The sequence below is a fragment of the Suricata suricatta genome, chromosome 1 (genome assembly GCF_006229205.1).
Source record: "Suricata suricatta isolate VVHF042 chromosome 1, meerkat_22Aug2017_6uvM2_HiC, whole genome shotgun sequence".
NCBI lineage: Eukaryota > Metazoa > Chordata > Mammalia > Carnivora > Herpestidae > Suricata > Suricata suricatta.
Window position 1 is genome coordinate 102,507,264 of NC_043700.1, and position 19,343 is coordinate 102,526,606.

General features: G+C 35.4%; 1 protein-coding gene across 1 annotated transcript in view; it reads left to right on the top strand.

Moving 5' to 3' along the window:
• LOC115301409 (bifunctional heparan sulfate N-deacetylase/N-sulfotransferase 4) overlaps positions 1-19,343 on the top strand; it is a 238,434-nt gene that overhangs the window by 215,931 nt on the left and 3,160 nt on the right. Inside the window, exons 7-12 of the mRNA XM_029951268.1 lie at positions 1,408-1,504; positions 6,178-6,301; positions 8,327-8,501; positions 14,231-14,401; positions 15,531-15,640; positions 17,626-17,707. Coding sequence (XP_029807128.1) covers positions 1,408-1,504; positions 6,178-6,301; positions 8,327-8,501; positions 14,231-14,401; positions 15,531-15,640; positions 17,626-17,707 — 759 coding nt within the window. The remainder of the gene's footprint in view (positions 1-1,407; positions 1,505-6,177; positions 6,302-8,326; positions 8,502-14,230; positions 14,402-15,530; positions 15,641-17,625; positions 17,708-19,343) is intronic.

The following is a 19,343-nucleotide window of genomic DNA, read 5'->3' on the forward strand; positions in this document are numbered from 1 at the left end:
GGCAATGAGAAAGAATGAAATCTGGCCATTTGTAGCAAAGTGGATGGACCTCGAGGGTGTCATGCTAAGCGAAATAAGTCAGGCAGAGAAGGACAGATACCATATGTTTGCACTCATAGGTCTAACAGGAGAACAGGAGAAACCTAATGGAGGACCAGGGGGAGGGGAAGAGGGAAAGAGAGTTGGGGAGAGAGAGGGAGGCAAAACCTGAGAGACTACTGAATACTGAAAAGGAACCGAGGGTTGAAGGGGGAGGGAGAGAGGGAAAAGAGGTGGAGGTGTTGGAGGAGGGCACTTGTGGGGAAGCGCACTGGGTGTTATATGGAAACCAATTTGACAATAAACTATTTTTAAAAAATTGAAATAAAACAATACCAACAACAAGAAAAATAAATAAAAATAAAATATGAAAAAAAGAACTGACTAAATTACACAAATATGAATCATAAATTTTTAGTTATTTTATGTAATTTTAATATTTGGATTATGAATATAAATTATAATTGTCTTAATGCCTAATACTTGTTTTTAGACAGAACTTTATTTGTGAAAATGATTTTTGAATATATTATTTAGATTAATAATATAATAAAACCAAGTTAACTATCAGTACATATTTTTTAAACTGTATTATTTTCATTTAATGGCCCTTTTTTTTTTTTAAATGTCATGATTAAAAAATAAATGTGGGTCACTCAAATGAAAAGGGGGGAGAATGAAACATGAGAAGGTTGAGATGGAGATAAAATTGGACCTATGGTTATGGGTAGGATGGGTCTGGCATTTCCTCACTATGTTTATATAGCAATTATACAGATTCCATTTAAAAAACAGGTTAGGAGGTCAGGAGAGAGATACAGGCTACAAATGTTGATCAACATGTTATCAGCTTGTAGGGTATGACCAAACATTAGGATTGCTGGATCAGCACAGAATAGCACATAGTGCAAGAAGGAGAGGAAAAGTTGTCCAAGTGTGGAGTTCAAGGACGGCCCTCTAGCCCCAGGGAAAGAGAAATAGGAAAGATTAGGGCAGAGCACAGATATGTAAGAAGCTATGGTCAGAAGAGGTTCGGACAAGTGAATGGTCAGGTATACAGACAGGAAACATAAATCCAGAGGACATGTTTCTAGATGTAGAGTGGAATCTCAGCAGTTAGAACCCAGCCAGGTTTCGGAAGAGGATGACAGCAAAATCAACTTGATGCTAAGCTCTAACCTTGAAGGAAAAAAAAATGCCATTTCAGAAGAAAATAATTTGGAAATCAGAATATCAGAACTAGAACAGGATCTAACTCCTAGTTCTAGGGTATCAGACAAGAATTCAATCCTGTCCTTTGAACAACTATTACAGAACAGAGCCAGGAAATCATTACACAGTATGATTCATTATTCTTCCTTTATGCAGAATCCATGTGATGATAAACGGCACAAAGACATTTGGTCCAGAGAGAAAACTTGTGACCACTTGCCAAAATTCCTTGTCATTGGGCCACAAAAAACAGGTACGAATAGCCAATTGTACTGGTTGCTTGCTTTCTGTTTCTCTCTCTCTCTCTCTCTTTTTTTTTTTTTGTCATGAAACATGTTTCCATATAGTATAACTGGGTTAGGTTTTGCCCTGTGAAATATCTAGATACCCATCCAACATCATTATTTGAATGGTACTTCATCCCTATGGATCATCTTCATGCTATGATCCTCAAAGGGACCCTAATGCTATCTATTAATTAGACTTGAGGACTAAATTTTTAACTATAGATAAAAAAAAGCTGTTCCACAGATGTCAAATTTTTACAACTTTGTGTTAATGTATCACAGTTGCAGTATCTGATTTTAATCTCTACTTTTCTGTAGCTTTGGCTAATTATCTCCTAAATTAGGTTATAAAGCAAGTGCTTGCTTTGATTCAAACTATTTTACACTTTAGATAAGCCTGAATTGATTTTTTTCCAGAGCCACTTCCATTATTACTTTAAAATATTCTACATGTGTTCCTTGTATTTTAAAAATATTTATTAAGCATAAATATGGTTCAGACTTATTATCTTATACACCTGAGGTTCATCAGGCATTTTCCCCTTAGTATTTTCTCATAAGCTGAAGGACAAGTGTATAAGACTGCAGTAAAAGAGAATGAAAGTATTTCACCAATGAGATGACACTTTCAATTAGAATATTTTATACTTTCTTCAGCATGTGACAGTTTTATACACTTTGCTCATGTCCTGATTAATTAAAGTTTTTATTGAGTTGCTGTACTTTGAATTCACTACTTTGACTAGAAGCATTTTCATCAGTGAGTGCACAAACCATAACACAAAACAAACAGTCACAATAAATAAGCCTGGCCCAGATGAAGATATTTGTAATACAAGCAAGTAGATCATTTTAAAGGTTGTGGGCAAAATTTCCAGACAATTAGATATTGGTTGTTGAAATCTTTTCTTCCTCTAGGAATATAAATTGTATTACAACAATAAGTTACACATGTGCAGGGAGGGGAAAAAAGCAGCACATATTTTCAGATATATCACTTGTGTTCTTGTTGTTTAAAATGTGCATTAATTTTCTACCAACTCCCTTATAGCAGTGCTAACTCTGGAAAGACTACTGAAGAAATAAAACATCCTCGTGTTGTAAAATTATGTTAAAAATTTAATTTAAAGACATATCTTTTATCATTTGTCATTGAATATTATTACTTCTTAGTTCTGCGAGAAAACTTCAGGTTAGTAAGTATAAATCTAGTTTTCTTCCTTGTTGTTTGTATTTATATTTGACCTGCCATCATGGAAATAAATCTTTTAACTGCTTTGGCATCCCCAAGGCTAACAAACAAACAAACAAACAAATAAACAAAGTTAAAATAAAGGAATTGGATGATAATAATATCATATGCTGTTAGAAAATGCTATTATAATGTGAAAATGGTTGTAATAATTCTTAAAATCCATTCAATCATGGAAGTTAAAGTCTTCTTTTGTTCTCCTTACTGCTTTAGTTGGCAGAACTCCCAACTGCTGTCAGAACTGTAAGTTTTCTGGACACAGCAAATGCTAAGAATCTAGTCTTCAATGCAAAGTTGTCTTTAAACAATTTAATCATGGCCTACACATCTCTTGCAATAAACATGAAATACAAAAGTAGTCCTTAAACCCCTGTTTTCTTCATTGTTTTGAGGCGAGAATGGAAGGAACTGATGTCCCATTTCTCCGTTGCTGAATCCTAGAAGGAATTCCTGTCAACTGACAGTGGGCAGCGAACCAGGATAGGCAGAGGGCAGGGTAGACCTAGGCTTATGGCACTGAAAGATTAAATTCCAGCCCTTCAGACAGATAGGTGTCCTTTATGATTCTGGGTCAATTTTGATATTACCAGGTGAGGAGGGGGGTTCCAAAAGGGTTAAATTTAACACCATAATTCTAAAACCATAACTCGTTGGCCTTACCTCTCCCAGAAAAAGTGTCCCCATTGTCAATATTAATTTGTCATGATTTGACTGGCTAACTCTGGTAGAACTGAAGAGAAATCGATTATATATAAAATAGAATGCAGTTTCTCTGAGAGTATTACCAGGGATGAGGTCTTTTCTACTTCCTCCACAAAATATTTATACCAAAGACATTGCATAAAAATGCAAGTCAATAATAGATGAAAACACAGGTGATAATAAAATAAATATATATTTTGAGGTGGTGGGCCCAGATTTTATGACCAATTATATGAGTATCAAGCCACATACCTACTGTCTGTCCCCAGTTGAAAGTTCTTTCTCCTTCCTTATGGTCGGATGCCTTCTGATGTCTTTCCTGCTTCTGGAGGCATGAAGCTGTTGTGGCTCAGAACATAAAGGCATTTTTGGTACAATTCTGTGACCATCAGGGTAATTAAACATTTGTACATGTTATTGAGTGAAACTGTAATGTATTGGCTTTGCGATATTCAGCAATAAATCAAAAACATTTCTTTATCTGTACTCCGCATCCATCCATTCTCAACATCTCAGGGCTATGAAACTATTAATATTATCAGCTCTCTTGTGTGTCTCAAATCTCTCTCTCTCTCTCTCTCTCTCTGTCTCACTGTGCATGCGCATGTACATGGACACACACATACACACACACATACACACTTCATTCTCATCTTTAGTTAAAACATTTTTATGTCGATCCCATCCTACTTTAAAAAAAGAGGTATTTAGAAAGAACATTTCTGAATTCCCTGTTCCCTTTGAGATAATTTATAATACTCTAATTTATTTTTTCTCACTGAAACATTTTTGTTCCTCCTCTAAAAGTTTCTCCATTTTTGAACTCCTATTGTTTTCAGGAGTGATTTAGATCAGTTCTTCAGGACTCCATGCCCCCTCATAATTCCACATGTTTGAGATAGTGCTGCCCAGTCCTTTGGGCCTCCAATTGAGTTCCTAACTAATTCTGACTCTTTCAATTTTTAAATTGAGTTTATATGATCTGATTCCATTTTTGTTAATTTTTAAAAAGTTGTTTTTAATTTGTAATTAATTTTGAAGGCCATTTATTAACTTTTTCCCTCCCGTCTCATAGGAGCACCTAATCTAGATTCCGTAACGTTTCTTCCTTCCAAGGTGGTTGGTCCCCTTAGATCTGTTGTCACTTTCCTTTAATTATTCATGCCCCTATTCAGGATTGGTGGTCATGTAAAAGCTGTGAAGATCTAAATAGGTAGCCATCTCATTCATACTTAAAGCACAGTGGACTTAGCTCCTATGAGCCTAAGATATGTTAAAAAAAAATACCTATTCTCTGATGATCTGCTCAGCTTCCAGATTCCCTGCTGAAATCATTAATGTTCTGCCAGCCCATGTGTGTAACTGATCTCCAGTTCTTCTGGAGCCAGGAAATCAAGCAAACATCCTGGGTCCACATATTGAAAAGGGGGAAAATCTTTCCCAGAAAGGAAACTTTGATTTATGAGAACTATGTAAACCAATCACTTCATGATTCCTTCTGCTGTGGCCCTCAGTCTCTGGCCCAACTCAAATGGAAACAAGGCTCAGAGACTGCATCTGAGGCTTCTGTGATACGTACACTCAGTGGGTTCCAGCAGCTAGTCTGCTTAGCTGAGTGCCTCAGTTATCTGATTAGATTGCCGTGTTTTACCAGGGTAGGACATTCAACTGGCCACCTTTCCAAATTCTTGCCCTCCTCTTTCAACCGTACCAGGAACACTTATGTTTTTAAGGCAAAACTTGAGGAACCACTTCTTCTTGGAAGCTTTCACTGGCTCCCTAAGTCTAAGTCACCCATTTTCTCATGTATTGGAAAAGCACTCTGGTCTTCTCTCCGTAAGAAAACTGTCTCACTATGTTGCAATTACCAGTTTACTTGGCCCAAGTCCACACATATACTTTAAGTTTATCAAGGCCAACAAATGAATTTTTATTATTATGATAAACAGTTATGATCAGGAAGGAAAAAGAAAAATAACTATCACCAGGGATTTGAACAGAGTAGCACCAGTTAGCATCTGTTGAATAGTTTCATTGAATTGTATTGATTTGAATATAATATTAAATGAGACCTACCATGTTCAAGTATTGTGCTGGAAGCCCTTGATGTTTTAGCCTCTCATCTGACCCCAGGAGGGAAATGAACTGCCAGTTTCTGAAGTTCTCTCCCTTCTTCAAGTACAGTATCATCCCCTTCAGATGCCCAGTTTTGTCATATCTTTGTACAACCACCTGTGTGCTTTTTGCATTTTTGTATGTTGTGCTTCTCCTGTAATTTCTTTTATACTCCTTCAAGTAAACTGACATTTTGCCACATATAAAATAATTTAAAGCAAAAACTTTGTATCATACTATAAACAGGAGAACAGTTACTACATATCAAACAGGAAAAAATGTAAAAAAAATACATTGAGGACAAAAATAAGCTATATCATCAGCCTGCTCAACTTGCCTATGTACAAATATTAAATCAGATGTTTAGGCAAATGGAACCATGACGACTAATAAAAGAATACTTAGATTGTTGCTACATGAAATATACCTAATTGATTTTAGGAAATCATTTTGACACCAGAAAAAAAAACGGGCTTCTGAATATTACTTTTTGAACAAAAATTTTGCTAAAATAGTAGTTGCCTCTTCTTTTGTTGTCGTATATAACCTTTTGCCTCCTTTTTGTAATAGGAACAACTGCACTTTATTTATTTCTTCTTATGCACCCTTCCATCATCAGTAATCTTCCCAGCCCCAAAACATTTGAAGAAGTTCAATTCTTTAATGGCAACAACTACCACAAGGGACTTGATTGGTAAGGAAAATAACAAAATAAAGTCCATTATTAACAAATGCTCAGTCCTCGCAGAGCGATTATAGATGTATGCATGACGTCTACATAGTTGCAGCCTAAACTTGTTATGCTCAATTCTACCATGTGAATTAGATATTAATTTATAACAACGATATGTTTAATGAGTGGTGCCTATAATTTGATTTGGACAGTGCAATAATGATAATATTTTTCTGGTAAATTAACATGATTGCATAAAGAACATTATGGGATATTTTGACAGAATTATTCATAAGGACATTTAAAATTCTGCTTAAGCATATTATTATTTTACTGTGCCTAGAATTTTTTTAACTAAATACATAATCTGTCTTCAAAAATGATGCTTAAGGAAACAAACAAATAAGTTGCTTTATTTTCTACTCTGTGACTTGTATCTTCATTAACCACATAGACTGTAGAATGCTGTATAATAATATAAGTTGATATTTGCCATGCAAAAAATAACAGAACATTTCTAAAACAATATTAATGCTAGTCACACATATGCATAAAAGGGATATTACTTTGCACTTAATAAATTATGAGAAATGTTAAAATGATAATATTTTCATTAAACTGATAGAATAAACCTAATATTACAACTGATCTTTACTCTGGAGCTTTATCCTAGCTTTATTGCAGTTTCTAAGAACATACTGCTCTGATTCCAATTTCCAATTATACGAGACAAATCTCCCCCAAGGAAAATTCTCCTGTATGCATACCTCTGCAGTGTGTAACTTTAAGTCAACACCACACACGAAGAGGCCTGTTCTGTTTAGACTCAGCTAGGGTCAGAGTGGGGGACGAGCAGATCGGGTGCCACTTTGCACCCAGGATATCACTGTTCTACCTTACTTTTAAAAGACTAAATGAATTTTGGAAGTGCATGCAAGTTACTAAAAGCAGGACAGCAATTTTCACTTATCTGTGAGCTCAAATAGAACACAAATAGTTAAGCAGGAATATAGATGAGACTTCTCACCACTTCACATTTGGGAAACATAATAACAAATGTCAAAGAGGAAAATAAGTGTCTTATATGAATTCTTAATTGCTCTCATTATTTATTTCTAGAACATTTGAGGGTTAGAGAAGTGATGAGCTGTAAGGAGGATTACACACATAATTAAAGCCTTGCACTGAGTTAACCTCTGAACATATTGATTCCATAATCTACACACAGAGGAATGTTCCAACAGCATATGGAGGAGTGAACCTACTGAGGCACCACAGGATCAACTGGCAGGAAATACCCTCTTAATTACTCTAGCTTGACTATAATGTGTTCACATTGCTACATATACTACAAATTATGCAAAAGTTAAAAAGGAAGAGAACAGCTATGCCTTAATCTGTTTAGGATTTTATAGCTGTTCTGACTCACAGGTCTTCCTCTTTTGTGCACTTTCATCTCAATTTAAAATTCTGAGTTCGTTTCCAAACATGCATTTACTATTTTAAAAATATTTATTAGGCAATATTGTGTAATTTGCTGTTTGCCAAGGATAAACTTAATTTTTCTGCATTTGACTTTTGATAACACAGAATATCAACCCGAATCTAAAGGATTTTTCCTCTGTTCTTAAGAATCCACCTATATCTGTCACGTAGGTGGTCCAGTTGGTTAAGTGTGGGACTCTTAATATCTGGCTTAGGGCTCAGCTCATGATCTCCCAGTGGTGAGCGTGGAACCTACTTGGGATTCTCTCTCTTTCTCTCTCTCTGCCTCTCTATTTCTCTCTTTCTCTCTCAAAGTAAATAAATAAGCTAAAAAAAATCCACCTATTTCATTTCATTCTTTCCCCTAATAGTTCATTAGGACAGTAATATTTTGGGTTGTTTTCACATTCAACTGTATAGAATAGCCACAATTTCAACTATTGTAACACCAATTGTTAGAAACCAATATAAATGCATATAAAAATGTTCAACTATTTCACTATCCATAGCATGTTAGTGAAAAACTTAGAACTCAGATTAATTATCTTTCTCTGCCTTCAGGTATATGGACTTTTTCCCTACTCCATCCAACATTACAAGTGACTTTCTATTTGAAAAAAGTGCTAATTACTTCCATTCAGAAGAAGCTCCCAAGCGAGCTGCATCTCTGGTCCCCAAAGCCAAGATCATCACCATCCTCATCGACCCCTCAGACAGGGCATATTCCTGGTACCAGGTATGAAGCAGTAAAAAGATACTATTATAAATATTTGGCCGTAGTTTAAATGTAAGCAATGATGAATACCAAAATGAAGTCTAGATGTTCAGATGTACTCTATGGTCAAATGTTATAGAACTAAACACACACAAAAAAAGAAAGAATGAAAAAATAAAGAAAAAGAAACGAAATTGTAACAAATAAAAGCTGTATACTTAATTCATGTCAAGTCAGGCAAGGAATTTCAGGTATAAAGTAATTGAAAACATACATCAGAGAATTGATAGATTGATTAAATAACATAAACATATAAAATATTAGTCTATCACAGCTAACAAAATTAAAAGTACCTATCTGGGTAGAGCAACTTTAAGAATACATGGTAAGTGGTTTAGTGCCCTTAATTTGTAAAAAAAAAAAAATTGGCAAAAATAAAAAAATATAATAAATCAGTAGAAAAATGAACAAATAAACAGAATTCACAGATTTCACATCCTAAATACACACAAATGCAACTGCTCAACTATTTATATGAAAAATGATCAACTCAATTAGGGATCAACTAAATATAGATAAAAATGATACTCTTTTGAATATCATCTCAACAAAATTATAATGTTTGTTCACCCTCCTGGTAAGGGTGTGATGGTAAAAATATTCAAACATTCCAAAAGAAAGGTATAGATGGAGGTCCTTTCTGAAAACTAATTTGGCAATAATTATTAAAATAGCTTTGTAAAGGTCTTTTTGTGTTATGGATCCTCTTCTAGAATGAATCATAAAGAAAGTTTCAAAGAGATGGACAAATATCCCTTTATATACTGCACTACTACTCAAACAATAATGACATAAAAAGAAAACATAAATACCCAACAATATAGATTTGTGTCACACTAAAATGCAATATTCTGCAACTACATTTAAGGATGGTTCTAATCAATAACATTGTGTCCATTTTAAGATGTGGCTAGATATTAATCAAATAATCACAAAGATAATTATAAGTTTTGAATGCTCTGTGATGAAATTTGTATGGTGCTAAGAGAGCATTCACTCAAGAAGTAAACTTTTGATTTAAAACTGAAGAATGACTTTGTATAAACTGAGTGGGCGTAGAACGGGAGCACATTTAAAGATCTAGGGAAACTCTATGTGACGAGAGAGAGCAAAACCTGGGGTGGGGATCTATGGAGGATGAGTCCGAGAGCACACAGGGGCTGGAACGCAGGTGTGGGGGACCACGTGACCGCTATTCTTCAAGTAACAAAGCATTTGAGAAGTTAAGCCGGTGTGTAACCACCAGATTTCTTTTAAAAAACAGACTATCTGCTATTTGAAGAATGGAGTGGAGTGGAACAGAAGACTATTCAGGGAAATCAAGTAGAGGCTGTTGTAATAGTCCTGCTGAGAAATGAGGTAGCATTGACAGAGAGTAAGTAGAAACTGAGTGAAATATAAAGTATTAAGAGATGGTAGGGATTAAAATCAATAGAACCTGGAGAGAAAACAGTGTCAGGGGGAATAAAATTCTTGATGTGGGCAACTGGATGTCCAGTATATATTCCCCAAAAAATAGATGCACAGAAGGACTGGTTGGAGGGGGAGGTGCTAATGATGTGGCACAAATGGTGATCATGAAGTATGAAATCACCGTTGCACTGAAAGGAGCAGTAGGCTAGCAGGCACTCTGGGGAGACGTCTGAGCTGAAGACAGAAATTTCTGAATCAGAGCCCAAAAAAAGCCACCAAAGTAGTGAAATTGCCTCAGGAGAGAGTTTAGAGAAGAAAAGTATAGAGAATGATGAGGCAGTCCAGAGGCAAGAGAATACACCCAGAAGAATAGAAACAAGAAATCCAGGGGCACCTGGGTGGCTCAGTCAGTTCAGCGTCAGACTTTGGCTCAGGTCATGATCTCAGGGTTCTAGCCTCTTGTCAGGCTCTGTGCTGACAGCTAGCTCATGAGCCAGGAGCCTGTCTTCGGATTCTGTGTCGCCCTCTCTCTCTCTCTGACCCTCTCCTGCTCGTGCTGTCTCTCTCTCTTTCAAAAATAAATAAAACAAAAAAAATTTTTTAAAAAAGGAAACAGAAATCCAGGAATGTGGTGACATTGAATACAAGGAAGCACAGACTATCAAATGGGGGAGGTGACAACAGTGTCAAAAAGCTAAGAAATCAAACAATTAGGCAGAACATGGCCTGAATTATTTTCACTAAGTTGAAAGACATGGAGGGAAGTGGAGCATTTACCAACAGAAAGAAAAGAGCAAAACCAGATGGATTCGGTGAAGAAAAGTCTTAAGTAAGAAGTAGAAATAGAAATGTGATTTCAAGAGAAATAAACAAGACACATGCTTGTTACAGAGAGTTAAAGTGGATTCAAGGAACCTGTCCTCTATGGTGGTAATGATGTGAATTATGTGGTGTTTCCAAAAAAGGAGAGATATGTAAGGACTGGGGCAGAAACCTAGAAATCAGTCCTGTCAGGATCCTGAGGGGCCGGGAAGGGATGAATAAGAAATAGCTTAGAATGGAAGGAAAGACTTCATTTCCAAACTTCACTTTTCTTGTGTGGAGACCCTTCTGACAGCTGCTAAATCTATGGGTCCCTTTCCAGAAATATTTTTTCAGTTTATTTCTCTATTTTATTTATTTATTTATTTATTTATTTATTTATTTATTTATTTATTTATGGGGGGGGGAGAGAGAGAGAGAGAGAGAGAGAGAGAATACAAGCACAAGAAGGGCAGAGAGAGAGAAAGAGAGAGAGAAAGAGAGAATCCCAATCCGGCTCTGTGCTGTCAGCACAGAGTCCAACACAGGGCTCACAGTCACAAACAATGAGACCAAGATCTGAGCCAAAATCAAGAGTCAGATGTTTAACCAACTGAATCACCCAGGCACCACCCAGAAATACGTTTTAAAAGCATAAAACTATATAGAATTACAGAGAAACAACTATCTTGAAATATAATTTTCAAAGGAATTTTTAAATCAATAACAAATATTTACTTATTAAACAATTAAATGGCAAGGTCTAATGGTGAGACTAATACTTCTGTAATGTTGAAGTAGGATGAGCATAAACAACATTTTGATGTATTTGAAACACCTGTAATGTGATCTAAAAATGAATTATTTTTATTGGTAATGAATTCATAGGCAAATTAAATGCAAAATTTCACTTAGAAGTTATTGAAAATAAGGAAGCTTTTTTTTTTTCAGACCCAAGTTCACAGACTCTCTGAATTACCTCTGTGGGCCTCTGGTTAAGAATCCTTCCATTCCTGGGGCGCCTGGGTAGCTCAGTTTGTAAAGCGTCTGATTCTCAGTTTCTGCTCAGGCTATAATCTCACAGTTTGTTGTGTATGCATATGTTTAATGCATATATAAATTAATGTCCCAATAAACAAGACTAAAAGGGAATGTTTAAAGAGCACACAAGCAATTTTTTGTGTTAATTCTTTATTCATTTACTTTTTACCCCTTCTGTATTTTTTATTCATTTTTTCTTCACTTTCCTCAATAGACATATATGGCCAAGTACAAATAATAATGGACAAGGAATCGTGACTCTGTACATTGGGATTGCAGGTGGTTGGGGAATCCAAGCTGAACGCTGGGGTTGGGAGCAAGATCCAGTTATAATGATTAGATTCCATGAGTCTCTGCTTCCTTCAAGATATAAAAATATGTCTTTCTCACTTTATTAAAATTTATATTGCAATGCAAGATAAACTTACTTTTTAAAAAATTGTGACAAAAACGTTAAAATATGAAGCCTTAAGTAAAAATTTTGAATACAAGTCCTTGGGGCAAAATGTTGCACATTCTGCTAGCAGAAACCATGGAATATTTTTATAGGAAACTTTTTTTTACATGGATTAAACTATTTAAATAAAAGAAAATCTGTACCTGCTTTTTCAAGTAAATGCTTTGAACATAAACACTTGAAAGGAATTATGTTATCTCATATTTTTATTGCCATATTGCTAAGAGTAGGGGTCCCCAGACTGCTCCACATTTCAAAAGAATATAGCCTATTACTGAGCTACTCTTGCCTATTTGGTAAATACCATAAATCCAAAGCTCAGCAGGTGTAATTCACAAACTCTTACAAATGTCACCTGCCACTGTAATTTCCACCCCACATCTTTATAATGGGCCTCACAGAGAAGCTATAGTGAGATTTTTTCCATAAAATATGCTCCTTTGTGACATCTGGTCATATTTCTATGCTAATCTTCTTAGTTGCAGGGAATATAAAAAAAGTTGTTGTTAAACTTTTATAAATCAATATAAGGCAGATTAAGTGCAGTTCTATATTATCACTGTTTAAAATAGAAATTATAACATGAACATTATATGCACATAGTATTTTTATATTTCTTTATTCATAGTATGTAGTTTCTATACATTATATCAATTCCATGTATGATGTAGTCTCAATGTACTCAGCATAGTGCATATACATATAAGAATGTCAATAAATATACAATAATGAGAGGACTTCAAAAGTTTTGTTTCACCAATTGACCACTCACGGATTACTGTCTAGTCACCTCTTAATTATCTTTACTTTTTAAATGATTTTTCTTTCTAACTCACATAGATGACCTGGTGTTACACAAATATATCAGGTCCTGATACACTCATACCTTCATCCTGAAGTTAATTTTCTTTATGTTGAATTTTTGGTGTCTTGCAAAATCAATTCATCCATTCCCACAATTCATCCACTTTCACTCAAACTTAAAAGAGTTTTCTCGGTTTCTATGTTTATTTTTTCTACTTATAAAAATCTCTCTTATTACATTTTAGTTTAAATTTAAACCATTAAAAAAGAAACCCTTCATCTTTCATTCAGAACTAATCACTTACAGGTCTGGCTACCACAGCAAATAATTTGTACCTCTGGTCAAATATATGACTTTATTACACTCTGTTATCTCCCATATAAAATTTTTATTTCTTTGAAGATAGAGATGACATTTTGCTTATATCTTTTTATCTCCAGAATCCATTGCAGTTCTTTGTTCTGATAAGGAGCTTAGTGAGTGCTTATGAAATTGTATTGACTGCGAAGTTCATCTCTCACGGTACTGGGTTCTTGAGCTTGACTAATGATGATTTGATATGAAAGACGAGGAGGATTTGGTACTGAAAAGTAGGAGCGAAGTGGTACTTGGAAATTAGCAGTGTTGGACAGAAACCGTTGGGAGAGCAAAAGGAAAGAAAGGATCTGGGGCAGCATCAACATCCTTCTGACACGTAAACAAGCATTAGGAATTGACATCTGCTTTCTCTGTACTCATAGCATCTGCTACACAGGGGTCTTGGGAAAAGTGTCAGAACCTGCAGGAGTAGCTGTAGTAAAACAATGAGCAAAGTAAAGTGTAAGCCTACTCTTGCCAATCTAAATCTCTTTTCATTGGGCTTGATTCGTCTAGTCCCTGACATCTATTCACTTAATCAGACCCGTCAAAGAAAATCCTGTACTCTGTCTCTTGCTTTGCACCTAAACATTTTAGACATGAAGACAACCACAGATGTATGTATATACAATGAAAGCCTGAGTTTTAATATATGCACTCTTCCCCTTATTTCTTCATTCTAAAATTAATTTTACCATTTTTCATTACTTTTTTGGATGTAAAAGACACACACATATACATACATCAAACACACATGCACAAATAGCCATGCAGGCATAAAGAAAATTAATTTTACAATGGGCTTTCTTGTTAAAGCACCAACGATCACATGAAGATCCGGCTGCCCTGAGGTTTAATTTCTATGAAGTTATTACAACTGGACACTGGGGCCCATCAGACCTGAAAGCTTTGCAAAGGAGATGCCTCATACCTGGATGGTATGCAGTCCACATTGAAAGATGGCTAACTTACTTTGCTACTTCTCAGGTAAGGTCCTAAAATTAATTTCTTCTGTTTATTATATTTTGGTTGTATCACACTTGACAAACAGAAAGTAAGAAATAACATTGCCACAGATAACAATTTATAATAAAACAGTCATACTTAAGGAAGATTTGTAGATTTTTACATTTTTTTTAATGCTTACTTATTTATTTTGAAAGAGAGAGAGAACAAGAGCAAGCAGGGGAAGGACAGAGAGAGAGGGAGAGAGAGAATCCCAAGCAGGCTCTGTGCTGTCAGTGCAGAGCCTGAGGCAGGACTCCATCTCACAAACTGTGAGATCATGAACTGAGTCGAAATCAAGAGCTGGATACTTCACTGACTGAGCCACCCAGCTGACCCAATTTTTACATTGTTTAATGTCAATAATAGTATTAAAATTTTAAGTGACTCTGAAACATATTTTTGAGATCTTCTTTTGGATAGTAGCTGGTCTCAAAGTGCTAAGTCATCATATGGAAGACATCACTTGTTTCATAGACAGTAACTCAACTATTAGTCGAACAGCCAGTTAGACAAAGCTTTATAGAATACCATGTGCAGAGACTCTGACATCTGTCCTGTAGGACTCATAAGGAAAGAAGGTCATGCACTAGACTGTCAAAATGGAAAATGCTGTAACAGCTCCAGGAATGTGGGATAGAAGAAAGCCTATTGCTTATATTCTTTACTCCAGATAAGGTCACATCTAAAACCTCAGTTCTTTGTCATTGTTTTTAAGGAGAGTAGATGAGAAATTTTTATCCGTACGCCATTTCTAAGGCTTTCACTCCAAAGTTTGCTCATAAGATTCCATAGGCTCGATAATTATCTGATTACATGACAGATGGAAAATCGAGTTTCTACTGAGCTACTAAATCAAGAGAGTGTATACTTTTCTTTCTGAATAACAATCAAGTTAGTTAAGAGTTATAAATGATGCCTATGGCAAACTTTAATTGTTTATTTGGAAGGACACAAGAATAGTAAATATTTAAATGTATTGTAAGTAATGCATATTTTCTTCCTATTCACGCTGACCTAATTGGTTAATGTTATACCAGGTCAAGTGGGGCAGCTCAGTCTATTTAATTTAGTTTTGTTCTTCACAAAGTGACTATTTTTGACTTTATAGTTGCTAATTATTGATGGACAGCAGCTGAGATCTGACCCAGCTACTGTGATGGATGAAGTCCAGAAGTTTCTGGGAGTTACACCTCATTATAATTATTCTGAAGCACTAACGTGAGTCTATTCTCATGCTTGATTTCATTTCCATTATTTGCCATCATAAATTATACTGGTAGGTGTGTATATAGCATCATTAATACTAGCTATGAATTTATACATCATTATGCTACTCAAAAGCAAAGAAGTATCCCCATTATTCATGTAGTGTCTTCCTTTTGAATGCCACAAATATTTTATTTCACATAGTGTTATCCTTTTGGAATTTCATAGGTCACAAATTCTCCTCTTTGTGAACTTATTCCCAGCATATGTTTGGTTAAGTAAATTTTTTAGATGCCTACTTTGTGCAGAAATTTTATGTGTGTATATATGTGTGTGTGTGTGTGTGTGTGTGTGTGTGTGTGTGTGTGTATAGTCTCTTCCTCCAAGTAATTCACAGGTTAGAAATGAAATCTGATGGCCATTATTAACTCTCTGAAAATGAGCAGTGTTTCAGGAAGAATTGGGCAAAGGATAAATTCATGGTTTACTCTGTATTTACTAAACTGTGTATAACCAAATATAATCACATCTAAGTTTCCTGTTATTTACTGTTGCATCACAGACCATCCCCAAACTCACCAGCATGTTACCACAGCCATTTTATTATGCTCATAGATCCTGTGGGCTGGGAATTCAGACAGGACACAGCCAGAAGAGCTGATCCCTGCTCATAATACCTGGGACACAGTTGGGAAGATGTGACTATTTGGGTATGAATCAAATGGCTAGGGACTGGAATCTTTAGAGGCTTATTCACTTTTTCAGTCATATTTCTGGCTCTTGGACTAGGAAGGTTCAAAGGCTGAGCGCAATGGGAGGAGACCTCTTTGTGTGGCATTGGTGCAGGATAGTAGCTGTGTTCTGAGAGGGAGGGATATGTTCAAGAGACTGTGATCCAACACATCCATGGCCTCCTCTGACCTAGCCTAACAAGTCATACAGTTTCACTTAATACTTCATTTTATTGATTATAACCAAGTCACTAAAGCCAGTACAAATCCAAAGAGAGGGAAATGAGCCTCTCCCCTTGACTCAGAGGGGCAAGGGCATTCTACAGAAAAGAATATGAGAGGGGAGATATTGCTGCAGTCATCTTGGAAATATAAAACCATATACTTGGGTAATTAAAAATGGGGAGAGGCAAAAGAGCAAAATAACAAATGAACAAAACCTCAAAGAAGCCAAGCAATATTTTAAAGGGGCATGTGCTTGACTCCCTCACAAGGCCTGACACAAAGCCTATTACATTTTTAGACAAAATTCTAAAAAGCCTGATTATATAATTTCCCAGTTCACAGCAGATTAGAATCAGCAATTAGACAATTAGAGTGGGTAATGGAAGGCCAGGAAAGGCAGTAATAAGATTGGGTTGTTCCTTATCCACTCAAACAACCCTAATGAAGTTTATACCTGCACTTGGAAATAGTAACCATACAAGGCATGCCCCCGTTGATTAAGTAGACAAAGCTTCCTATAATACGTTTTACATTAATAGTTATTGATGTTCACATGTCTTCCCATGCCTCCCTGCAGTAGTTTAGGGAATGGTTCTATATTGTTTACTACAAATAGTTGCTTATGGTTCAATACACCTGTAAAATCGTACTTTTCAAGAAAAGACTGCAAACAAGTATAGAATATATGGCTTTTAATATGTCTCACATCACAAAAATTGATAACTATGGTGATGTTCAATGTAATAAAAGAAGTCATATGGCAACCAATTCATGACCCCAGAGTTGTCTAACAGTTATTTGAAAAAGGCTTTGCATCTTCATTTCATAATTTCCTGCCAACTAAAATACAACCATTATACAATGAATTCATATAACTTAAAAAAATAAATGTCCTTTGTTAGAGTATATACCATCAATGCAATAAACAAAACCAGAACAGCAAAATAATATGGAGCCAAGGTTATGACAACCCTATCTACAAGAATGACTTTCAGTCTGACTCTTCTTGTTCAAGTTGTATTAAGTTCTCTCTCACAACAGCAGCTGTGGAGAACAGGAAGAGACCGCGGCCCATCTTGGGACCTCCACACACCTGAGAGCAAAGGAGATGCTCTCAGCATGTGTATAAATATCTAGGCTTTGTTGCCAGAACTGTATTTTACCTTAATGCAGTTAAATATTCTCATCCCGAGGCAGAAATGCTGTTTAGGGGCACAGTTATGCCGACTTCCCCATCTCATTTTGCAGAGCATGCTGAATTGTTTTTCCTCTTGGGAAATTAATGAAAACTAGAGAAAGGACTGTGATAGGCAAGGACCAGATTGGAAAAGTCCAGGCTGGAAATGATTGTGTCTTACTTTTATCCATTTAACCAGTGATGTATTTAATTTTAATTGATAACATGTACTAAGACAACCTGGACTGCAAGGATCAGGTCTCTAATAATAGGTTGGGCAGGTAACTGTGAAGAAAATTTCCTCTCCCCCTAAATGAGTTCACATACGTGCAGAGGCAAATTGCAGGTGCACCAGTATTATAGGAATGGGCCCAGGGCAACAAAATATTCTGCAACTAATTAACTTTACATCCCAGTCAATTATGCTTCATCCTCCTAAAACATCTGCTGAGCAACAAAAATGCAAACCTTTTTGATGTTTTATGCATGCAGCAAGTCCCATAGCAATAAATTTAAAATTTCTCTTCTTATTTGGTTTATTCTTCCATTTCTCCTATCTTGTTAGTCCTAAACAAAAGTTCTTATATATCTGAGTTTAAACAATTAGGCCACATATCGTTTCTTTTGTAACTTTGTGCAGCCATGGGAGTAAAACATTAGAATTTTCTTTAAGAGTGTAGAGACCTAAATTGTCCCATAGGACAATTTTTTGCCTCCAACAAAAAAAGCCTCCAACAAAAGAAATGAAAAGTTGTCTAATCATTCACTTGCATAGCCTCCTGATGTATAACAAATATAATTAATTATATTTTTACAATTTCAGTTTCCTCCTTAAAAATATTTTGAACTTTAAAATCTATATGACTTTTCTAAATTAGAAATTTTAATTCATGTTTATATTCACAAAAGTATACTTACATTACATTCCGTCACTTTAATATATACCATTAAATGAAATCAAAGAAAACTGTTAATATATTTTGACAGGGAAATCATGTTGATAAGTAAATAAATATTTTAAAGGTCCTGGGTATACGAATTGTAGTTTTGGTGATTGGTCCTTGATCTTTTATGGATGAATAGGTAAAATATGGAACTTAAGTTAATAATTTCAACCTAAGATTGGATTAAATATTTATAGGTCTTTTTTTCATTACAGTAGAAATACTAAAAAATATACAATAATATATAGTTTAATCTCAATTAGACTTTCAAATCAATTAGTGAATATGTGTAGAACTGGATTAAATTAAGCTAAAACAATGGGCATACCAAAGTATATTTTCTTTCTTTCTTTTTTAATGTGTGTTTATTTATTTTGGGGCAAAAGGAAAAAGAAAGGGAGAGAGAGAGAGAGAGAGAGAATCCCAGGCAGGTTTTGAGCTGTCAGCACAGAGCCTATTCAGGGTTCTATGTCACAAACCCTGAGATCATGACCTGAGCCGAAATCAAGAGTTGGATGTGTAACAGACTGAGTCACCCATGTGCCAATCCAAGTGCATTTTCTTTATCCAATTAGTGAGGCTCTCTCACTCAAAATTCTGTATGTAATTTATAATCATTACATTTTTATAATCATTTA